Here is a 22,060-nt window from a genome sequence, read left to right as displayed (position 1 = left end):
TATTAGCTTGAATCTAATTAGGTTTTCATTTAACGGTGAATATTGAATGCTTTGTTACCAAGGTAGCATTGATTGCTAACCCTGATTTGAAGAATATATAAGGGAGAACTCTAGCAATTGGGAAACCTAATCCCCACACCTCCTGTGTGATAATAGTTGCGACTAGAGGCGATTGTCCTTTGACCTAGGTATTTCTAAAACCATTATAGGTTAACGACTTAAAGATTTCATTGGGATTCTGAAGCCAGACCCAACTATTTTCTATGTAGTTGCGTGTTATGATCTTACTTTGTTCTATCATATTGAGTACTATCTTCTCTAAGATTTTCCCGAGATTCAATCTCCGATAGGTAAGATAAAAAGTAGTCACAAACATCTTCATCTCATCGTTTGTGATTCTGTAATATCTTGTTCCGCTACCATACGGTTAAGATCATTGTGAGGTGATTGATATTACTAGGATGTTCTTCGGGAATATGAGTCCGGTGTATCAATTGGTTCATGTTCACCTTGATTTATCAAAATACGGAACAAAAAACTCGTAGGTATTTATCTATTTAATAGACTTTTCTGTGTGAGACAGATTTGTTTATCAAGTCTTCGACTTTGGGTCGTAGCAATTCATAGTTGTTGGTGAGATCAACTAAGGGAATCAAGTGCTAGAGTCCTGCTGGGATTCAGAGGCGTAAGGAACACGACTGTACCTTAATCAGTGTGAGATTGGTTAGGGCTCAACTACATTCCAGTCCGAAGTTAACTTGTAGTAGGTTAGAGTCTGTAGCGGCTTAATACAATGTGGTGTCCAAATCTGGACTAGGTCCTGGGTTTTTTTTTGCATTTGCGGTTTCCTCGTTAACAAAATTTTTGGTGTCTGTTTTATTTCTCTTCCGCGCTATATTTTTATATAATTGAAATATCACAGGTTGTGCGTAGTTCAATCAACTGGTGAATTCAACCTTTGGTTGTTGATTGAAATTGATTGGCGCTTGGATATTGGTTTTTGGTACCATCAAAGTTATTTCTCATATTAATCTGGCTCATATATTTCTATCTGTTCGATTGCAGATTGATTTGAGAAATTGAGATATAACTCTTTATTGATGGTGGTTTTTAGTTCAGGTCTAAATTTGTAAAAGTCTATCTACCTAACCCGGCATCAGATGTAGTAGATATTGATATGTCTATATTCCGCAGGGAATTTGGAGAATATATCAAAATCTGATGAGTGCCTATGTCTTTATTCATATTATATTGAAAGTCAAGCTCCTAGATGAATTGTTCACTAGTATAGAGCCTAATGAGTGTATAAGCTCCTAGCTGCATTACTCACAAATGTCGGAGCCTGCTGAGTACCTTTATTGTGCTTATGTTCCCCGATAGAACCCTTAATGTTGGTATAGCATGACGGATTTGTGTTCACTCGCAGCAGAGTAGCACGGACCTCCAAGTACCAAGGTTAAGGCCCTTGCACAAAATACTCAGTCAGAAAGCAAAGAATAAACAGAACCGCGGAGTAGGAGCAACAACGAGGGAAGCGTGGCCATGCCCTAGGCCAGCCGGCGCCACTTGGTCACTCCCTATGCTACCCAACCAGCCCTAATTACTTTGTCGACTATTCGGATCGCTTTAAACCCACCACGCTTCCATGAGTTGTGGCTGGGGACATACTTGCGGACCCTATTCCCCATCGACCAATCAGGTCGCATTAAACCTGCCACATGCACCAAAAGGGTGGCCACGCCCGTGCTTGGCCGACCCCCTACTTTTATTGACCAATCAGGTTGCTCCAAACCTGCCACAACTTTAAAAGAGGTGGAAATTGTGTCAAGAGGTATCCATACTAAGTTGGCTTCCCAAAAACCATGCCAACATACTAACAACATGCTAAACATGCCAAAACGAGCATGCCAGGCGAACATGCCAAACGGGCATGCCAAGTACACATGCCAAATGTGCCACTTACCGCGAAAGCAGGCCAAAACGTACCCACTCGGCCATGCTCTAGTGGCAGTGGATGGAACCCTAACTTCTAATCGTGGCACAAAACTATGCCGCCTTGGTCCCACAACATTCCACAAGCCGTGAGGACTTAGGAAACCCTAAAAAAGGCGCCACACCACATCCATTCGTGGAAATATTTTCTCTTGTGACCGTTTCTACATGGTGGCCTGCCTATGGCTCCTCTGGCATGACTCTGGCACCGTTTGTATAAAATGTCATGCCACGGCCACCTACCGCATGCCATATGCGCTAGGTTTCGGCATGCCAAATCCTAATTTAGGAAAAGTTGCTACGCCAACCAAGCCAGATAATGTTCCATGGAGCATTGGGATTGATGTGGCCACCGAAACTGATGTTTCCACGCCACATTGGAGTCTAACACCAATGTGCCAAAATCTAGTGACCATGGCTACGCCAGGAGATACTTGCACCATCGCGCCGCTGGCATGCACAGGATATGCCAGCCATTCCACCGTGCCACTGGCATGGACGAACTATACCAGCCATGACGCAGTGCCATTGGCATGCGCTAAAGGCGCCACAGTACCCTTATCAGGCGCCAACAAGATGTGGCCATAATAAATGGCTACCCTTCTTCATGAGATGCAATCTCGGCCATCCAAGTTCTCCACCGAACTGACAGACTTGTAGCAAGTTTTAGGCGACCAGCCGAGATGAGCCTAAAACTAGTGGCCATGGCTACGCCAGGCGCCACTTGCACCTCTGTGCCACTGACATGCACGAACAATGTCAGCCATGCCGCAATGCCACTGGCATACGCTAAAAACGCCACTATGCCATTGCCAGGCATCAACATGGTGTGGCCATAATCGATGGCTAGCCTTCCTCACGAGACATAATCTCGGCCGTCCAAGTTCGCTACCGAAATGACAGGCCTGCGGAAAGTTTTAGGCGACCGACCAAGATGAGCCTAATAGCATCACATGCTATTTTCCTGCGGCAAGTCTCTTGACTTTGACTTTCCACACGTTGCAAACTGCTACATGTTTTCCACGAAAACGCTCGAGACATCAAACGTGTCACAAACTGGGGGATACTCATCAAGGTATTGGTATGGCGGTTTACAACGTGCGGCGTGCAATACGCCCGTTACAAGAAAGTGTCATGAAGCGGGACGGCTAATGGTGGCAATAAGTAACGGGTGTAAACGGATCCACTTCCTTCATCATGGAAGCATGGTTTCTGACGGTTACACACTCTTCCACCACTCAATCGTTCCCACTTACTACGAGACCAGGGTACGTTTTATTATGACTTGTATAAATAGGTTTCACCTATTTCCACCAAAAAATAAGTTTTGGTCAGAGAACAATACAGTATCCAGAAATCACCAAAGAACTGATAGCTTTCATTCCGCAAGCCAGTTCCACTTTCTGATACAAGTCATAAAACAGTCACACCTTCAGAATTAACCATTCTGGTCTCAACACTTTCTTCGCTTCCCTCCCTAAGACCAACCCTTCTCCTTCACTTTGTGACCGAAGCAATCCTGGAACGGCCATTTCTTGGTGTAGGCCAGGATTGTACAGATTGATCTCTCGAATCAAAAGTACTCCCGTGCAGTGCATTGTTTAGGGTCTAGATATGTTCCTCATCCACACACCCGAATTTACCAAAACCGGCAGAAACAGTTTTCACCCACAAACACTCTTGGATGTATTTTTCTTGATTGAGTCTGACTGTCTAGTTGATTCTCTTGGAAATATATTGGAGTTATTATATACAAATTGCCTAAACGATTGGGTGTGGTTGTTAGACCCCCGCTTTTTCAGTTGTTAGACCCCCACTTTTTCACAACCTATATATATTGAAAACATAGGGAATACCAAATACACCCAACTTTTTCATTCGGTAACCTCTATAGACAAAACTTAACACAATTGCAAGAAGACCAACTTAATGATCCTTAACAATATGTATAGAGTTAATATCTAAACCTATATTCAATAAGTATGTATATAGACAAACGGTCTGTTAACCTGATTGTTAAGCAGAGTACTTGGACGATCTAAAAAACCAATATCCAAGATCAATCTAGTCGTATTCAATTAATTCAATCAGAATTCTGCCAAGTTGATAAACTTGTTATCTATCTTTCAAGATACAAATTCTACAAGAAACTAGTCTCGTAATCGATTATAATTAAGAGGACTTATCTACGTAGATTAAATACGTACAAACTTGTGTAAATCCAATTATATAAACAATATAATGCGGAAAAAGAAAAACACAAGACACCAGAAATTTTGTTAACGAGTAACGATACATGCAATGTAACAATTAAGCATAACAACAAAGATATCCTGGGTTTATGGAAAGATGCTTATGTTATTTCTTCACCTGTAAAGGTTTTTTCATGGACATCCATTGGTAAACACTATGTCAAGAACTGCAATTTTCATCTGATTATGGAATTTATCCTATTAATTCATATCAACCTATTTTTCATGCTAAGGCATATTTTTCCGTGGCTACTCTAGAATTCTCTTTCTCTTTTGAATCAGTGAAGCTCTCGGTTTACAGGTGGGAAAATAGTTTTTGGTCTTCATCACCAAATTTGCTTACAGATTTTACGGTGGATATTTTTGGGGTTCCTTTTCAGTACTGGTTACCGAGTGTCATCCATGCACTAGGTAACCTATGTGGCAATGTCTTACTTATTGAACCATGAACACTGAAATTAGAAGACCTTACAACAATCAAACTAAAAATCAAAAATATTAAAGGAATCAATGCAATACCAAGATCAATTCAGATGATTACTGAATGCGGTATCTTCACTGCGCAAATTTTCATAGCGGATACCCCATTGGACTTGGGTCTTCCGAAAAACTAAAAAACCGATTTTTTTGGATCTCAAAGAAAACAAAAATTCAAACATACATTATGTTCAACCGGATTCTTTGGGCAACAGTTTAAATAAACAACCTATTGAGGATCCAGTTATCCCGGATTATTTGGTACCAAACTCTGATGTCAACACGGCTAGGATTTTCAAATTACTTGTCAGGCACCCATCTCATCACGGATCTTCTAGGAGAAAACGTAATCCCAAGCCAAGGAAAAAGAAATCTGGTAAGCTTATGCAAATATGAAGAAGAGTTGAAAAACCAAATACACCTCAAACTTCTGAATTGGTCTGTAACGAGGCTACTGACATGATATAGACTCTGAACTATCTACATAAACTCCAAGCTTCCATCTCAAATACCTATCCACCACCCACCAAACATACCTGCAACAGTACTTACACATCCCAGTTAAGGCAAAAACCTCATATCGGTAAGTCTTGTTAGATCCCTGAAAACAAACATTAGTCTACAAATTCCTCATTGGTTTATTAAGGAGGTTAACAGACTCTTCACGTTTGGAGTACAATTGGGAATTGGTTTTAACAACATTCCAAATCATACAAGGAAGTTTTTATGGGAAAAAATTCTTCTGAAGGACCTATAATCAGAATGTCATCTAATAAAGGTTTGCTACCGTCCCCACTGGAGAAGGACATTGCTGTGCAAACACTAGTTACTCTGGAAGGTACTCACTCACCTGAATTCATGAACCAAAGGTTATAGCTCTACCTTTACATGGTCTGGAAAATACTTTTATCGTCCAGTTAAATAATGAAGATGACAATTCTACCTCAGACTCACCGATATTCCCACCTGGATTTGAGCCAGAATTTGAGCTCATAGATGATAATGCTAGCTCCAATACAGATTCAATTGCAGTTGGTAATGCTCTGAATGTTGTTCCAGAGAAACTAATAAGGGAATATAAGAGATTGGGAATCCAATCTCAAGATGTGCATGAAATGGACACAACTCCAAGAACATCAAGCAAGCAACAGGGTTCGGTGGTGTTTAAATGAATCTTCAAATATTATCATGGAATGTAAGATGGCTTTGCTCCAGCAATAGAAGAAACATTGTGAAAAAGATGATACAACTTATCAAAGCTCCCATTATAATCTTGCAAGAGACTAAATTGATGCATTGTACTGCTTTTGATATCCAGCAGATAAGTGGGCATCCTTTGGAAGCTTAGGGGGTATGTTAATCCTTTGGAATACAGACTTAATTGAGGTAACTGACTCTCTTGTTGGGGATTACACCCTATCCATCTTGTGTAAAAATAAGATGGACAACTTTGAATGGGTGTTAACAAATGTCTATGGCCCAAACAGACCCTATGAGAGAACGACATTTTGGGAAGAACTTGACAATGTTTGTAGATGCTGGAACTTATTGTGGTGCTTGGGTGGTGATTTCAACATCATCAAGACATGTTAGGAAAAGAAAAGGTGTAACAGAGTTGCTAGAAGCATGGAAAATTTCGCAGATTTTATACATGATCTAATTGATTTACCGCTGAAGGGAGATAAATATACTTGGTATAATGGCCAAGTAAATCCGGTCATGTGCAGACTAGATAGATTCCTAATTTCTCCATCTTTTGAAACCCATTAACCTTTTTTTTCCCAACTCGCAAAATCCAGACCCACCTCAGATCATATTTCCATTCTTCTTGATATCTCTGACCCTTCTTGGGGTCCAAGTCCTTTCAGATTCGAAATCATGTGGTTCTTGGAGTGTGTTTTCATTGATTTACTTGAGGAGTAGCGGTTGTCTTTTTGTTTTGCAGGTACACCAAGTAAGGTTCTATGGCTCAAACTGAAGTCACTTAAAGAAAAGCTAAAGGAGTAAAAGAAAGAAACTTTTGGGCACATTGATTCAAAACTCAAGCACATTTTAACAGAAAATACAAATTTTTGATTTAATAGCTGAAGACAATGTTCTTGATAAGGGGAAAAGGGAAGAGCAATGGAACTATAAGGCAGAATTTTAGAAAGTAACACAAATGTAGGAGACCGCTTGGAGGATCAAATCTAATACAAGGTGGTTGCAGGAAGGCGATAGGAATACTTCTTTCTTCATCAACCAAGCGACTGCTAGAAGAAGGTATAATAGAATTAGGTAGCTTTACATCGAAGGGGAGTTGGTTTCAGACAAAAACAAGTTGCAGTCTCATATTGTTAACTTCTACAAAGATTTGTTCAGAGAAGAAGAGATTTTAAGGCCATAATTAGAAGACATCACTTTTGACAGTATCAGTTCCACAGAATCTGAGATTCAAGATGCGGCTTTCACTGAAGCAGAAGTGTTACAAGCGATAAAAGATCTCGGGAAAGATAAATCTCCCGTCCCTGGCGATTTTCCAATTATTTTCTTTCATAAATGTTGGAATTTGATCAAATGAGATATTATGGCTATTTTTTCAGAATTCCATGGAACCGACAGGATAAATGAGAAGCACAACTCCACTTTTATCACCTTGGTACCAAAGAAAGACCATATAGAAACAATCAAAGACTGCAGGCACATATGTCTCTTAACCAGTGTGTATAAAATTATTGCTAAAGTTCTTGCTTCTCGTTTAAAATTGGTTATAACAAAACTCATTTCCTCAGTGCAGTGTGCTTACATCGACGGAAGAAAAATTACTGATCAATGATTTACAAGATTGATCTTGAGAAAGGTTTTGACAGGCTGAATTGGAATTACCTATAGTTTGTATTAAGGAAGCAATTGGGTAAGGTTTTGTTACTCCAAAACTACTTTCTCGGTAATGATCAATGTGTCTTCTTTTGGTTATTTTGGTAGTTCAAGAGGTGTACGACAAGGGTATCCATTATCCCCTCTTCTATTCGACATTTCAATGGAGGATTTTTCAAGATTCTTAGATAGAGTTGCTGATTTGAAGTTGTTCAACGGTTTCTCGGTCTCTGAAAATGGCCTAATTATCAATCATCTTCATTATGTGGATGATACAATTTTTTTCCATGATAGAAAGAAGGAGGAATTGATAATTTTTTTTCAACACTCAAATGTTTTGAATATAGGTAAACACAACAAAGACAAGGATCATTGCAATCAGTGAAGTTGTTAATCTACACGAGTGGACTGGTGAGCTTGGCTGTGCAACTGACTCGCTTCCGTTCAATTATTTGGTTATTCCACTGGGGGGAAACTTTCATCTAAATCTATATGGGACCCCATCATCGCAAAAATAGAGGCAATACTTTCATCTTGGAGAAGAGGAAGTCTTTCTAAAGGTGGTAAATTGGCTTTACTGAAGTGTATTTTAACTTCATTACCCTTGTACTAATTTTCGCTCTTTAAAGCCCCTCAATTATTTATAGATAAGATGGAGAAGAAAATGAGGGGCTTCCTATGGGAGTTTAAAGACAATGCAAAAACTTCCCACCTTGTGAAATGGAGTTTAGCATGTGCAGCAAAGACAAGAGGTGGTTTAGGAATTCTAAACCTCCGGAAGATGAACCAATCTCTCTTGGCCAAATGGTGTTGGAGGTGGAGTGTTGAAAAGACACAGTTATGGCGTAGAATTATAGAAGAGAAGTATGAACCACAATTCTCATTTTGGACACCAGATAAAGTTACATCTACACACGGGGTATCCAGCTGGAAAACTATTGCAGACATGGGTACACTTATCACGACTAATGCAACCATCTCAATGCATTCAGGTGAGCATGTCTCCTTTTGGCATGAAAAATAGATAGGTAACTCAGTGTTAGCAAATGAGTTTACTTTGTTGATTAAGCTAGATAGACTCTCGACAGCGAGTATAACAACATGTAACTTCAGATGGTTCCTGGCAGTTCGAATTCAGACGATTTCTTACCTATTCAGAAGCTAATCAACTTGCAACTCTTCTATCAATCATTGTGTCATATTCCTATGACTATTAAAACGAGCCACCCACCGAGTTAAGTCTGTAACTCACCGAGTCATCTAGTTAGCGTGAGTTAAGCAGTGGGTAAGAATTGTATTTCCTCGAGTCATGTTTTTCTTTCTGGATGTAACCTGAGTCGTTGATCAGTTTCTTCTCGATTGGTGGTTAAATAGCCAATCATTGTAAACCCTGAGTTGATCAATGAAAAAACTTATTTTCTTTCAAAATTGAAAGTTAGGCTCTGATTCTTCAGAGAGAAAGCAGCTTGCTTTTATTATCATCTTTATCATCTTGTAGTTATACTTTGTATACTACAATTGGTATCAGACTTCCTTCCTGGCACCTGTATCCATGGCCACCAAACAACAAATTGTAGATCTCACTATCATAGTGAATCAACACACTCAATCCATCTCCACTATCGAATATGACATCGCTGCTTTGAAGACATCGAACGCTAATATTGAATCACAACTAGCTATCATTCTTAACCTTTTAAAAGAAAATCACCACCCCCAGTACGATATACCACCAGATCCAAATAATGATGATGATACATAAGCTTCAAATCGTTCTGTCAATGGATTTCGACAGATTATCAAAACCTTATCTGCTCCACCCAGTAAGTTCTCTCGTACACCGAAGGTTAATTTTTGACGATTTAATGGTTCTAATCCTCGCAGTTGGGCTCTAAATGTGAACGCTATTTTGCGTTTCACAAATTTCCTGCTGAAGATCGAGTTGACATGGCCGCAATTCACTTCGACAATGAGGTTGATTCTTGGTGGTTAAACTACCAACAAGGTAAAGAATCTATCCAATGAAGTGATTTTGTTCGTGATTTATGTATTCGATTTGAAGATATTGCTCAGGATGATTATGTGGGTAGTATTAACAAATTAGCTCAAACTACAAATGTAGAAGAGTACTTTGATAAATGGGAACATTACAAGGGTTTTATGGTTGCTAACAATCCTTCATTACCAGAGAGTTTTTATACCCTCAGTTTTATTAGTGGTTTAAAAGATGATATACGCAATACTGTGAAGATGTTCAAACCTGCAACTACATCTGAAGCTTTTTTCTTAGCCAGAATGCAACACGCTTCAACGCACCATCATCAAAAATATATCAAATCCTTTTCTTGACCCTTTACACCAATTCCATTATATGCATCTCATCCACCTTCTATTAAACCATTTTTCTCTTCCACTTCATCTTACACTAAACCACATAATTCCTTCACTACTCCATTTGTGACACATCCTACCACTCCAACAAAAACTTCACCTGACAATTCAATTCCTCCTATTAAACGACTTACTCATGCCCAGATGCAGGTGAGGAAAGATAAAGGTTTATGTTATAATTGTGATGAATTCTATAGGCAAGGTCACAAATGCAAATCTCAACAATTATTCATGTTGATCCCTGATGAAGAAGTTGAAGAACAAGAATCACCTCCTACTGAAGCTATTGATGCTACTTATCCTTCTTCTAGTGAATCTCCTATAGAGATATCTCTCCATGCCTTAACATTCCATGTGATTCATGATATAATTTGTATTGCAAGGCATTTACAAAAACAACCCATAATGGTTCTTATTGACAATGATAGCACTCATAGTTTAATTTATAGACTCTCACATTGTTGATAAACTCAACATTCATGCTTCACCCACAAGACATATGTTAGTCACAGTGGCAAATGGAGAGAGCATCACTAGTAATGGTGTGTGTCACCAACTTCAATGGGAAATGCATGGTCATCTTTTTTCTTCTAACTAGAGGGTATTACCATTAGGGGGATATGACATGGTTTTGGGATCTGATTGGCTACAACAATTGGGAGATGTTACCTTCAATTTTGCTCAGCTGAATATTTTCTTCCTACATCATGGTGCTCACATCACACTTCAGGGAAGTTCTTCTAAGCCATCTCTTAATCTTATTTCTGGCTCTTCCTTGCGCAAGTTTATCAAAAGTAACACCCCCACCTTCATTGGTCAATTTTTTTCCATTTATGCACCCCCTTCCACCCATATACCTCCTCCAATTTCTGCAGTTTTGGATGCTTTCTATGATGTTTTTGCAGAACCCACTACACTACCACCATCCAGAAACTTGGACCACAAAATCCCACTTAAGCCTCATTCTACACCCACTGCTCAAAGACCTTATAAATTCCCTTATATACATAAATCATTTGTAGAGCAAATGGTTCAAGAAATTCTATCTGCAGGTCTAATCCAACATAGCAATAACCCTTTTGCTTCACCCATTTTGCTTGTGAGAAAAAAGGATGGCGCATGGAGGTTTTGTGTTGATTATAGGAAACTCAATGACGTCAGTATTAAAGATAAGTTTTCTATTCCTTTGATTGATGAGTTGTTAGATGAATTGAAGATGCTATTATCTTCACCAAAATATATTTAAGATCTGGCTACCATCAAATCAGGGTTTTTGGCCCTGATATCTTCAAAACATCCTTTAGAACTTGCCATGGTCATTATGAGTTTAGAGTCATGCCATTTGGCCTCATAAATGCACCTGCAACCTTTCAAGCTCTCATGAATGACATCTTTCAACCCTTCTTGAGAAAATTTGTCTTAGTGTTTTTTGATGATATCTCGGTTTACAATTCTTCTTTGGAGGAGCATGTTCTTCACTTGCAACATACATTCTCAATTCTCAAACGACATTCATTATATGCAAAGATCTATAAATGTGTTTTTGCTCAGCCACAATTAGAGTATTTAGGACATGTCATTTCTGCAAATGGAGTAGCAGCTGACCCTGACAAAATCTCTGTTATGCAAACTTGGCCTCTACCATCCAACCTGAAGCAATTGAGAGGTTTTTTTGGGACTCACAGGGTATTACAGAAGATTCATTAATGGCTATGGTACAATTTCCAAACCACTCACTAATATGCTTAAGAAGGATGCCTTTCATTGGTCACCTGCAGCACATCAATCTTTCACTGATCTGAAAACTTCAATGACTCAAGCTCCAGTATTGGCACTACCTGAATTTTCCAAGCAATTCACCTTAGAAACTGATGCTTGTTATATAGGAGTTGGAGCAGTTCTCATGCAAGAAGGCAGACCACTCTCATTCTACAGTAAAGCTTTGGGCCCTAGAGCACTTTCCTTATCCACTTATGACAAATAATTTCTAGAAATTGTCATGGATGTTCAAAAATAGAGATATTATCTTTCACACAATCAATTTATTATCAATACATACCACCAGAGAATTCAGTATTTGATGGACCAAAGAATATCCACTACTCTTCAACAGAAATGGATGGTAAAGTTAATGGGATTTGACTATGTTATCAAGTACAAGAAAGGCCAAGAGAACACAGTTGCTGATGCATTATCAAGATTGCCATCTTATTCTGCCGCCTGCAATGCTATGTCACTTAGCACTCCTCAATGGGCACAAGATATAATTTCTAGTTATAAAGGGGAATGTATAGCACAACAACATATTGCAGCCTTACTTGTCTCTCCAGATCATCCTAAATTTTCTTATTCTCATGCCATTCTGAGGTTCAAGGCCAGGCTCTACATTGTCTTAGGTAATGGAGTTAAACAATCTATTCTTCAATCCTTGCATTCTTCTGCAATAGGGGGACACTCTGGCATGCTAGGTACATACCACAAAACCAAAACTCATTTCTTCTGTCCAAAAATGAAGCTTGATATACTGCAGTTTGTGGCCACTTGTGAAGTCTTCCAATGCAACAAAGGAAACACTTCTTTCCCTGCTGGTCCTTTACAACCCTTACAAATTCCATAAAGAGCTTAGCAGGACATCTCTATAGATTTTATTGAGGGACTTCCAATATCAAATAAAAAGAGTGTCATTTTGGTAGTTGTAGACAGACTTACCAAATACATCCATTTCCTTCCTTTGAGCCACCCCTTCACAGCTATTACAGTAGCTAAAGAATTCCTCAATCACATCTTCAAACTCCATGGCCTACCTTGCTCAGTTGTTAGTGACAGAGACAAAATCTTTGTGAGCCAATTCTGGCAGGCATTATTCAAGACTCTGGGCACTACTCTCAAACTCTCTACTGCATACCATCCACAGACAGATGGGAAAAGTGAGATAACTAATGCTTGTGTGGAGAAATATCTCATATGCATGACTAGCTCTCACCCTGAACAATGGACTCAATGGTTTGCTCTTGCTGAATGGTGGTTAAACACCAATTACCACACTAGTTTGAAGATGTACCTATTTCAGGCATTATATGGTTATCAACCACCTCACCTCATTTTTCCCATTGTTGCTTCCACTAAAGTTGCTTCTGTTGAAACTTATTTGAAGGATAGAGATGTTATGTTACAGCTTCTGAAAGAGGATCTCACTAAAGCTCAAGCCATAATGAAGTTCTATGCTGATCATAAACGCTTAGACAGGGAGTTTGCAGTGGGAGATATGGTATTCTTAAAACTTAAACCATACAGACAGTCTTCAGTTGCTATCAGAAAAAACCTCAAGCTCTCTGCCAAATACTTTGGCCCTTTTGAGATCTTTGAAAGAATTGGTTCAGTAGGTTATAAATTGAAGTTACCAGTGGGATCCAGAATTCACCCTATGTTTCATGTGTCTCAGCTGAAGAAGCAAATTGGTCTCCAAGCTTCTACTACGCCTCTACTGCCAGTGGTGGATCATCAGGGACACTTTGTCATTGAACCAGTAGCAGTCTTAGACACTCGGTCTACACTAAGAGGCAACCAGTCTATCCCTCAAATTCTTGTTCAGTGGTCTAACTCTACTCCAGAGGACGCTACATGGGAGGACACAACTCATATCCATGCTCAATTTCTAGAATTTATCCTTGAGGACAAGGATCTTTAAGGGAAGGGAAGTGTCATATTCCTATGACTATTAAACCTAGTCACCCACCAAGTTAAGTCTGTAACTCACCGAGTCAGCTAGTTAGCGTGAGTTAAGCAGTGGGTAAGAATTGTATTTCCTCGAGTCCTGTTTTTTTTCTTGATGTAACCTGATTCGTTGATCTGTTTCTTCTCGGTTGGTGGTTAAATACCCAATCATTGTAAACCCTGAGTTGATCAACGAAAAAACTTATTTGCTTTCAAAATTGAAAGTTAGTCTCTGATTCTTCAAAGAGAAAGCAGCTTGCTGCTATTATCATCTTCATCATCTTGTAGTTATACTTTGTATACTACACATTGGAACCAACCCTCCTACACTTGAATCTTTTCCTGACACAAGAAGGTGGCAGTTAACCTCTATAGGTACTTTTACGATCAAATCTCTATATGAATACATGACTCCTACAGATGGAGTGGATAGCTTTCCATGGTCCATTATTTGGAAACCAGAAGTCCCTCCAAAGATAACTTTCTTGGTTTGGTGTGCTGCCCATGGCAAGCTCAATACATTGGATATGCTAAAACGCAAAGGCATGGATGTATACAGTTCGTGTGTGTTGTGTGGGGATAGTCCAGAGTCTCAAGACCACCTCTTACTACATTGTAAGATTGCCAGGAAAATATGGTCCGCTTTGACGCCTGAAAAGAATTAGGCGTGGGTTTTTTACAAGTACAATGATATCTTTAGCACATACCTGGAACAACAATCATCTGACACAATCAAGGAAAGTGGTTTGGGGCCTTATACCTGCTGCAATAATTTGGATTATCTAGAGGGAAAGAAACTGCGGAACGTTCGAAGAACATTACAGTTTCAAGACTGATAAAGAGCTATGCGATAATGCAAAATCACTAGTTCTTACTTGGGTTTGGCTGCAGGCAAGAGAGTTCACCTGAACTTCTCTCAAACTGTGTGTAATTGGGAATCAGTTTTCTATTGAGTTGTTTTTATTTTTGTAATTTTCAACTACCTCTGGTAGATTGTCTTGTAAATTCCCTCTTTTTCTTAATATATTTCTTTTCTTCTGACAAAAAAAATATATTTTAGAACTAAAATATGACAATTAAACTTGACATACCAACGCTTGGTGGGTTCAACTGAGCAACACTCTAACATATTAAGAATTTACCGACAAATCATCTGAAGCTGACCTTGCAACATTAATCTTCTTGCAAAGAATTAATTGTTGAACGCAATCTTCAAATAAAGTGTCCCGAAGTAGTTCTTCCAAAGAGGGTACCCATGATTCGCCGTAGATTCCCCATTTTTAATCGATATTGAAGGAGGACAGTAAGATCCATCAATAAAACACACCAACTGATCTTTCCATAACAAATATATAGTGTCTATGGTATGAAAGGTGAGTTAGGCGCTCGAGTCGTGTAGGGGGAACCTAGTTAATAAAACTCCCAAGGCGCAATAACGTGAGTCATTATTCATTTTTATTTCTTTTTCTGGATGCCTGGGTGCTAGGCGAGGCGAGGTGAATGGCTTGGCGCCTCGTCTTACTGAGAACCTAATACAACATAGGTTAGTGTTATCCAATTTGATTGAAATAAATTACATATGTCCTGAAAAGATAGAGAAAATATTTGAGTTGTTATTGAAAAGAATATAATATAATAACAGTATCTATGAGTATTATGTTGAAACGAATTTGAGGTAAATTTTCTACAGAGAAAGATATTGACGTTGTAACTTAAGACAAAAAAGCAAGGAATGATAGTGATTCTTGAAATGACAAGTCAAATAAAAAAAAACATGTAGTTAGAAATATGTGTTGAAGAAGTATGATCACTAAAAAAATTCTCGTGAGAGAGAAAAGTCTGATACCCTAAGACATGGTTGTGAAAAACATATGGTTCACGATCCAATTTGTACGAATCAAATTTTTTCCTATCAATTTGAATCGCTGATTGAAATCGTATCTCTTATGAATCGAAAAATTCCTTGGATGACTTATGATTCTTGACTTTTCTGACGAAGTCAGACAATTGATTAATATTATGATTTTTTTTAAGGATATAGAGATTTGAACCTGACATATGTCGCTCAATGTTTTTTTATATCTATACTACTTCTACATCAAACATCAAAACATAAACACGTATTTTTTTATCTAATGATATTTGTCGGCATACATATAGGATTCAATTCTCAAAATTCAGAAATGATTCTTTCCGCGATTTATGATTTCACAACCTTGCTAAGAAATTTCAGAAAGAAAGCATTGCATATTTATTTTAGACTTTAACAAATATTGAGATACTTCTTTAACTAGTACAGACAAGATACACGTGTGTGTACACAAACATCTCATACATAACATAAACAGAAATTAAACAATTCAGACAACTGTCACATGTGCACGTAACAAACATCTCACGTCGAGTAATTAACTAACACCGGGTAACTAACATAACGAAAACAAATAGGGGAGAGCGTATTCTTGCACCTGAGGAGACTCTGTCTTATGGTACACCTGTTAATTAATGCTTCCAATGCCCCTTAAGTGAAGGAATTCTTTTTAATTGGAATGGGTTTCTCTATCAATGATACAATTCGATTCTTCATCTCTGGTCCTGCTTTACCCCCGTAGTCTTCAAACTGGTAGATGCAGTGACAGCTACGGGCAAAGTTTTCTACAAAATCAATAAACTGCCGTGGGAAAATAGATCGAGAATACTCATCTCCGTTCATCTTTTTCCATAGATCATGTATCATATGTTTGATGTGTTCACGGGCTATGGTTTGTGAAACACCATTTTGATGCATGTAACATTGTATTGCTTTTGGAGTGTCACCCCTCTCTTGCTCGTGCTACACAATCCAATTATACAAGCCATCATTAAAATACGATCTTACTAACAATTTAACAGTTAACTGCGGTTGACGAAACCTTATTGCAGTGTGTATATATGTACTTACTGATGAAGTTTGCAGGTCATCCACAAGTCGAATTATCATGAGTGAGTACCGTACAATATCACATGAATGGTTCTTTATGCGTTCCAAAGCTTCTTTTGTAATTTCATTCCCTTGAAGCAAATACGCGTAAAGTGGCATTACGCATCCGGCTGAAATCCATCCATTATCCATATATTCTTCAAATGTCGGTGTATACCCACTGTAGTACCATTTAGCTTCTACTAAATATGATTTGCAAAAATCTGCCCACTGATAAAACCAATGAAACAATTTAATTAGTTGACAAATTGGCATATTGAAATGCGCGAGCGCGAGGGAAGCACCGACTTATATTGACATGCCAAATGATTTCAAAATAAATCGATATGATCTTCAGATATATTGAGCTGGGTTACGCTTTTAGCGCATCATCTGAAAAAGGGAAGTAGTACATAATTCATGTCTAGTTTAAGAATTAATTACCAATTTCTTAAGGTATGATAGGATGTCTAGGCCACGCTTCTTTAGAACCTCATAGGCTAGGGCATTGGTAGTGTTGTACACAGCCAAATACAATACTTTCATGTAATCTGGAAGGTCGACAATTTTGTTAACATCCCACCTGTAAATTAACAATCAGGGAGATCCATTAACTAAATCTCCAAGATAGAAGACATGAATGAATCTATTCATCACTAATTCAGTTTCAGCGTCAGTAAGGGGAAAAATATAGAATACGAACCTTTCAACTGCATCAGTGAACATATTGAGTTCTTCTAAGGTACCATAAACGTCATATGCATCATCAACTAGAGTTGCCAATGCACCCCATTTGGTTGTCTCTTCCCTGCTGATGTCAAACCCCGGCTCAAAGTGACACCACACGGTCCAGACAAACATTTCCACAATCCTGTTTCTGGAGAAGCTCAATAATTCAATACAACCCAACTCTTTCCACCACCTGTAAAATGAGATTAATAAATTTCATATCACCTTTCATTAGAGAATTAGGCTCTTAATAAGATCGATATTACGATCATCGCCTCATATTAGATAAGGTCTATATGTCACAGCTTAAGCATCTTAAGCATTAATTAGATTCTCCTACGAACCCAAATGAAGCCCACTCAGAACAATCAGTAGTCGTTAAAATATATATTATTCCTTACCTGGATATGTGTTTCAGTTCATCTTGATACTTGGCTTGCAAGATGTTGAAGTCCAGTTTAGCAAATTCCAGCAACAATGGGTCCATATCTTGCATCATTTCATAGGTGTCTATGTACCATCTTGCCTCTACTCGTGGAGCTATCCAGTGAAATGGAAGCCCCAAGGCATGACGGACTAACCGTTCGGTGATAGAATTAGTATTTCCTTGATCTTTGGCTGATGACAGCAAGTACTCCTTGAGAATCCCAGTTACTAATTTTCGGGCTTCATCTAATATATCTTCGCCTTCAAAAGCATAGAACGAGGTTTCGTAGACACTCACCACTCCTTCTATATCATTGAGCGCTGAGGAAGTGTTCGTCATCTCTGCCATGAAGCGCTTAAATACATCTACAATGCACGACAAAAGATTCAAGTTAATAAAACACACAAATAAGCCTATTTTAACCCTCTCACTTTGGGTACCGCTGATAAATGCTCAAGTGCAATTTTATTAGTCGCCAGTCCATGGGCGTGAGCCAAATTGCACTGCAGTATTACATGTGAAGGGAGTTTCAGTTTCTCCTCGATGTTTTCCTTCTCTTGTTGCATTAGATATCTGAAAATATGCATACCTTGAGAAACCTCGTAGCGATGTTGCCTGAGCAGCCTAAACCGTAAAGCTCTGGTGAACAGGTCATCCTTCTCCCATCCATAATTCTTCTTGTTGATGGTGTCTAAGGATGCTCTGATCTCACCATCGAAATGGTAACTCACTCCAAGCCTTTCAATGACATTGATCAACTTAAGAGTGGACGATACTGACCCACTACACACTTGATCAGCAAACATGAGCCTCACGTTTTCTTTTAGTTTCTCAGATCGTCTAGTATAATTCTCCTCCTACACAGTCAAAAATCCATCAATTTTTCTAAAACAAAATCATTTGCATATAACATACCACAAACATAATAAGTTATAGTAGGAATAGAAAAATCACATCTTGATTAATTTATCACAAGTTAATCATTAGATGATTATGTACTCAGTCTCATGTACGGGGCACATTAGACTAAACCATCTATACTCACTGCATAATCACTCTTGAGGGACTGAACAAAATCATGACCCCAATCACTGGCTTCGTAGTTGGCAGATCTTCTCGGAGTGATGTTTTCGCTTTTTTCTATAACTCCAGACATCCTGAGCTGATAATGTGATACAGTACTGTCGCTGGGACTTGAAAGTTGGCCTTCAATGGTGAGAGGCATGGAGTGCTAAAAGCAGCAGATGATGTATTGATTTCTTACGAAGTGCCGGAATGTATATTTGTGTTTTTCAAGGGATAGCTGATGGGTATATATAGGGTGTATATGGTGTGTAAGTAATAGAGTGGATATCCGTAGAGGAGTGGTGGAAATAGTCGAATGCGATGAATGGAGGAAACAAGTTTTACACATAATTAAGTATTGCAAACAGTCATGCAACAAAGCGCTGGGCAAAAACTTTTGAAGTACCCGCATTTAGACAAGTTTAAATGCGGGGTTGCATGAGGAGGTGAAACGATGTTTGGCCGTTTGGGTAAGTAATCCCTTTAGTTCCACTAAAAAAAATTGAAAAAGATTTAATCGTTTAATTCAGGTCCAAAGAATTTGGAATGATGTGATTTAAGCTGAGGCTGTCACACATGATATCGCTTTCTTGCGCTGTCCAACTTTAATTAAAATGCTTTCAAAACTCGACTGACCGACTGTCCAACAAAATTTTGTCAGAGAATCTCTTTTTTGCTCCACTTGTTAACAACCTAATTGAAATGACAAATTTGACTGCTGCTTAACGAGATAGATATTGTCGTAAGGTGTCGTGAGGACCAATACTGTAGTGTAGATTAAGCAAGATAGAATCTGAGACAATTATGTTTAGCTATATAGATTTCTTCCGAGAGACTCGCCTAATTTTCACACCCCACATATATATATATATAGAGGAAATAATAAAAATAAGATACTGTACATTTTAAGAGATAAAACCTGAACTATAAGCCCTGAACCATGAAAATTAGACCTTGAACCATGAAAATTAGACCTTGAATTTTAAGACTTGAAGCCTACACTTGTCTTTTGAGTCGCAAGTGTTATCCCACGTATGTGATTTAACTTGGTTGGATGTAAAAAGTGACGTAGTGGGGCATTTTCCCAACTTTTATCCTTGATTTTGAGTATGTTTAAGCTCGTTGACAATTAAAGAGTTTGTTCGTTACTCAAAGTTGGTTCCATTGCAAGTTTCAATTTTTACTAATTTTTGGGCTTTATCTAATATATCTTCGCCTTCCAAAGCATAGAACGAGGCTTCGTAAACACTCAACATTCCTTGTATATCATTAAATGCTGAGTAAGTGTCATCATCTCTGCCATGAAGCGCTTAAATACATCTATGATGCACGATTAAAAGTTCAAGTTAGTAAAACACACAAATATTTCCAACCCTGCTCTTACTTTGGATACCGTTAATACTTTTTTTTTTTTTTTTTTTTTTTTTTGAGAGCGTTTATAATTACTCAAGTGCAATTAATATATTATTAGTCCAGTCCATAGGCGTAAGCCAAATTGCACTGCAGTATTATCTATGGCGGTAGTTTCTCCTTGATGTTTTTCCCTCTCTTGTTGCATGTGATATATATATTGAAAATATACATACCTTGAGAAACTTTGTAGCATGTTGTCTGAGCAGCCTAAACCGTAAAGCTCTGGTGAATAGGTCATCCTTCTCCCATCCATAATTCTTCTTGTTGATGGTGTCTAGCGAAGCTCTGATCTCACCATCGAAATGGTAACTCACTCCAAGCCTTTGAATGACATTGATCAACTTAAGTGTGGACGATAATGACCCACTACACACTTGATCAGCAAACATGAGCCTCACCTTTTCTTTTAATTTCTCAGATCATTTAGTATAATTCTCCTCCTACACTAACACAATGGAATATAGATCAAACTCTAATTCTTTTAATTGATTTGCATATCATTGTTATAAAAAGGTACGAGGTTTGTATCCATGATAACCAGGGCTATCAGACGGACGTCATTAAACGAGGGCTATCATCCGAAGATCGGGATGTTCCGGATGGAGTTTTTCAGTGGACGGCTTAGAAATTTCGCCTAATATTAAGTGGGAAGGCATGGGTCAACGAAATTGGGGTGGATAGTCTTTCCGCCTGCCAGAAAATCTATACAATTATTCTCTCTTTTGTCTCCCCCAAACACTTTTTCTCCAATGCAGACAGCGTAAAAAAAAAATTGTTTCTCTCAATTCTTCCTTGCTTCTTTGATGTGGTTATCTGAATTTGATTGTATTTATTTTTTCAAGGTTTTTAGTGAGTCGATGCAGAATCAAAAAGATGTGGTTTTTAGGGTGTTATAAGCGAATCGATTAGGTTTTAGTTTGGAATGAATTAATGAAAAAATTATCTTCTTCTTCATCCTATTTAAAATCTTAAAATTTTCCAGTTTCTGACTTTAACAACTATTCTCTTCTTCTAGCTTAATCATAACATAGAAATCGTTGATAAAGTTTTTGGAAAATCGTTGAAACCCTTCATCATCCTCCGTGTTTTAGCAAGTTCGAGCTTCTATCTCAATTTCATCGAATTTTACGTCCTGAATTTGAATCTCAATTTCTGTCGGCGTTTTCTGGAGAAGTTTTGATTTGGGTTTTGTTCGGGCTTTGATTAAGGTTTTGATTGATTGTAAGTGAGATACTGAGGAAGGGGATTTTTTCCGTGACAATGTAAGTATTCTGCATCTTTAATTGACCAATGGAGAACCTTGCGTAGAGAGACATAGAGATATGGTGGTTTTTGAGAATGATTTTGTTGATGGATGGGTTTCCCATATAAAATTTTGATATCGATTATGTTTGTATTCCCTGATGTACCTTCAAAACAGATATGGTTGTTTTTCACCTACAATTTTTTCTTTATAGCATATGTCCAGTATTTTTGAAGTTCGAATCATTAAACTCATTCAACATTATTTCAATTAATTTGGATTATGGTTTATTTTATGTGAATAGTATAGCTGAATCGTGTAGCTGATTGGGTGCGATGGGCTTTAGTAGATGTCTATCATTAATATGGGTTTATGTGGAAGAAGCTATAGGGAGACGGTGTAGATCAGAGATGATTGAATAATGTTGATATGGGTTAGTTTATTTTTATCCCTCTAGAAACTTTAGTCAGATAAGTTTTGTTAATCTATTGGTATGAACCCGTAGCTATGTGAAGTGTAGTTTATGGAATCCATTCATTTTA

At 38.2% G+C, this 22,060-nt stretch overlaps 1 protein-coding gene across 1 annotated transcript; it reads right to left on the bottom strand.

The window, feature by feature from the left end:
- Nucleotides 1–15,950: 15,950 nt before the first annotated feature.
- Nucleotides 15,951–19,237, bottom strand: LOC113293483 (terpene synthase 10-like). Its single transcript, XM_026542108.1, has 7 exons — nt 18,843–19,237; nt 18,387–18,654; nt 17,772–18,162; nt 17,345–17,563; nt 17,086–17,224; nt 16,624–16,872; nt 15,951–16,515 (listed from the first exon to the last, which is right to left on the bottom strand). The coding sequence occupies exons 1-7, from the start codon at nt 19,020–19,022 to the stop codon at nt 16,204–16,206; spliced, it is 1,758 nt and encodes a 585-aa protein (XP_026397893.1). The 5' UTR covers nt 19,023–19,237; the 3' UTR covers nt 15,951–16,203.
- Nucleotides 19,238–22,060: the final 2,823 nt, after the last annotated feature.

The sequence above is a fragment of the Papaver somniferum genome, chromosome 7, assembly GCF_003573695.1.
Source record: "Papaver somniferum cultivar HN1 chromosome 7, ASM357369v1, whole genome shotgun sequence".
In the NCBI taxonomy this organism is placed as follows: Eukaryota; Viridiplantae; Streptophyta; class Magnoliopsida; order Ranunculales; family Papaveraceae; genus Papaver; species Papaver somniferum.
The sequence above is the reverse complement of the archived record's forward strand: the minus strand, read 5'-3'. Positions and strand labels throughout refer to the sequence as shown.

Excerpts from the sequence above, each read along its gene's own strand:
- LOC113293483 (XM_026542108.1), bottom strand. The coding sequence starts at position 19,022 with ATGCCTCTCACCATTGAAGGCCAACTTTCAAGTCCCAGCGACAGTACT. Across the intron at positions 18,163-18,386 it reads TCGCTACGAGGTTTCTCAAG|ATGTATTTAAGCGCTTCATG; the intron begins GTATGCATATTT and ends CGTGCATTGTAG. Across the intron at positions 16,873-17,085 it reads TATCATACCTTAAGAAATTG|TGGGCAGATTTTTGCAAATC; the intron begins GTAATTAATTCT and ends TGGTTTTATCAG.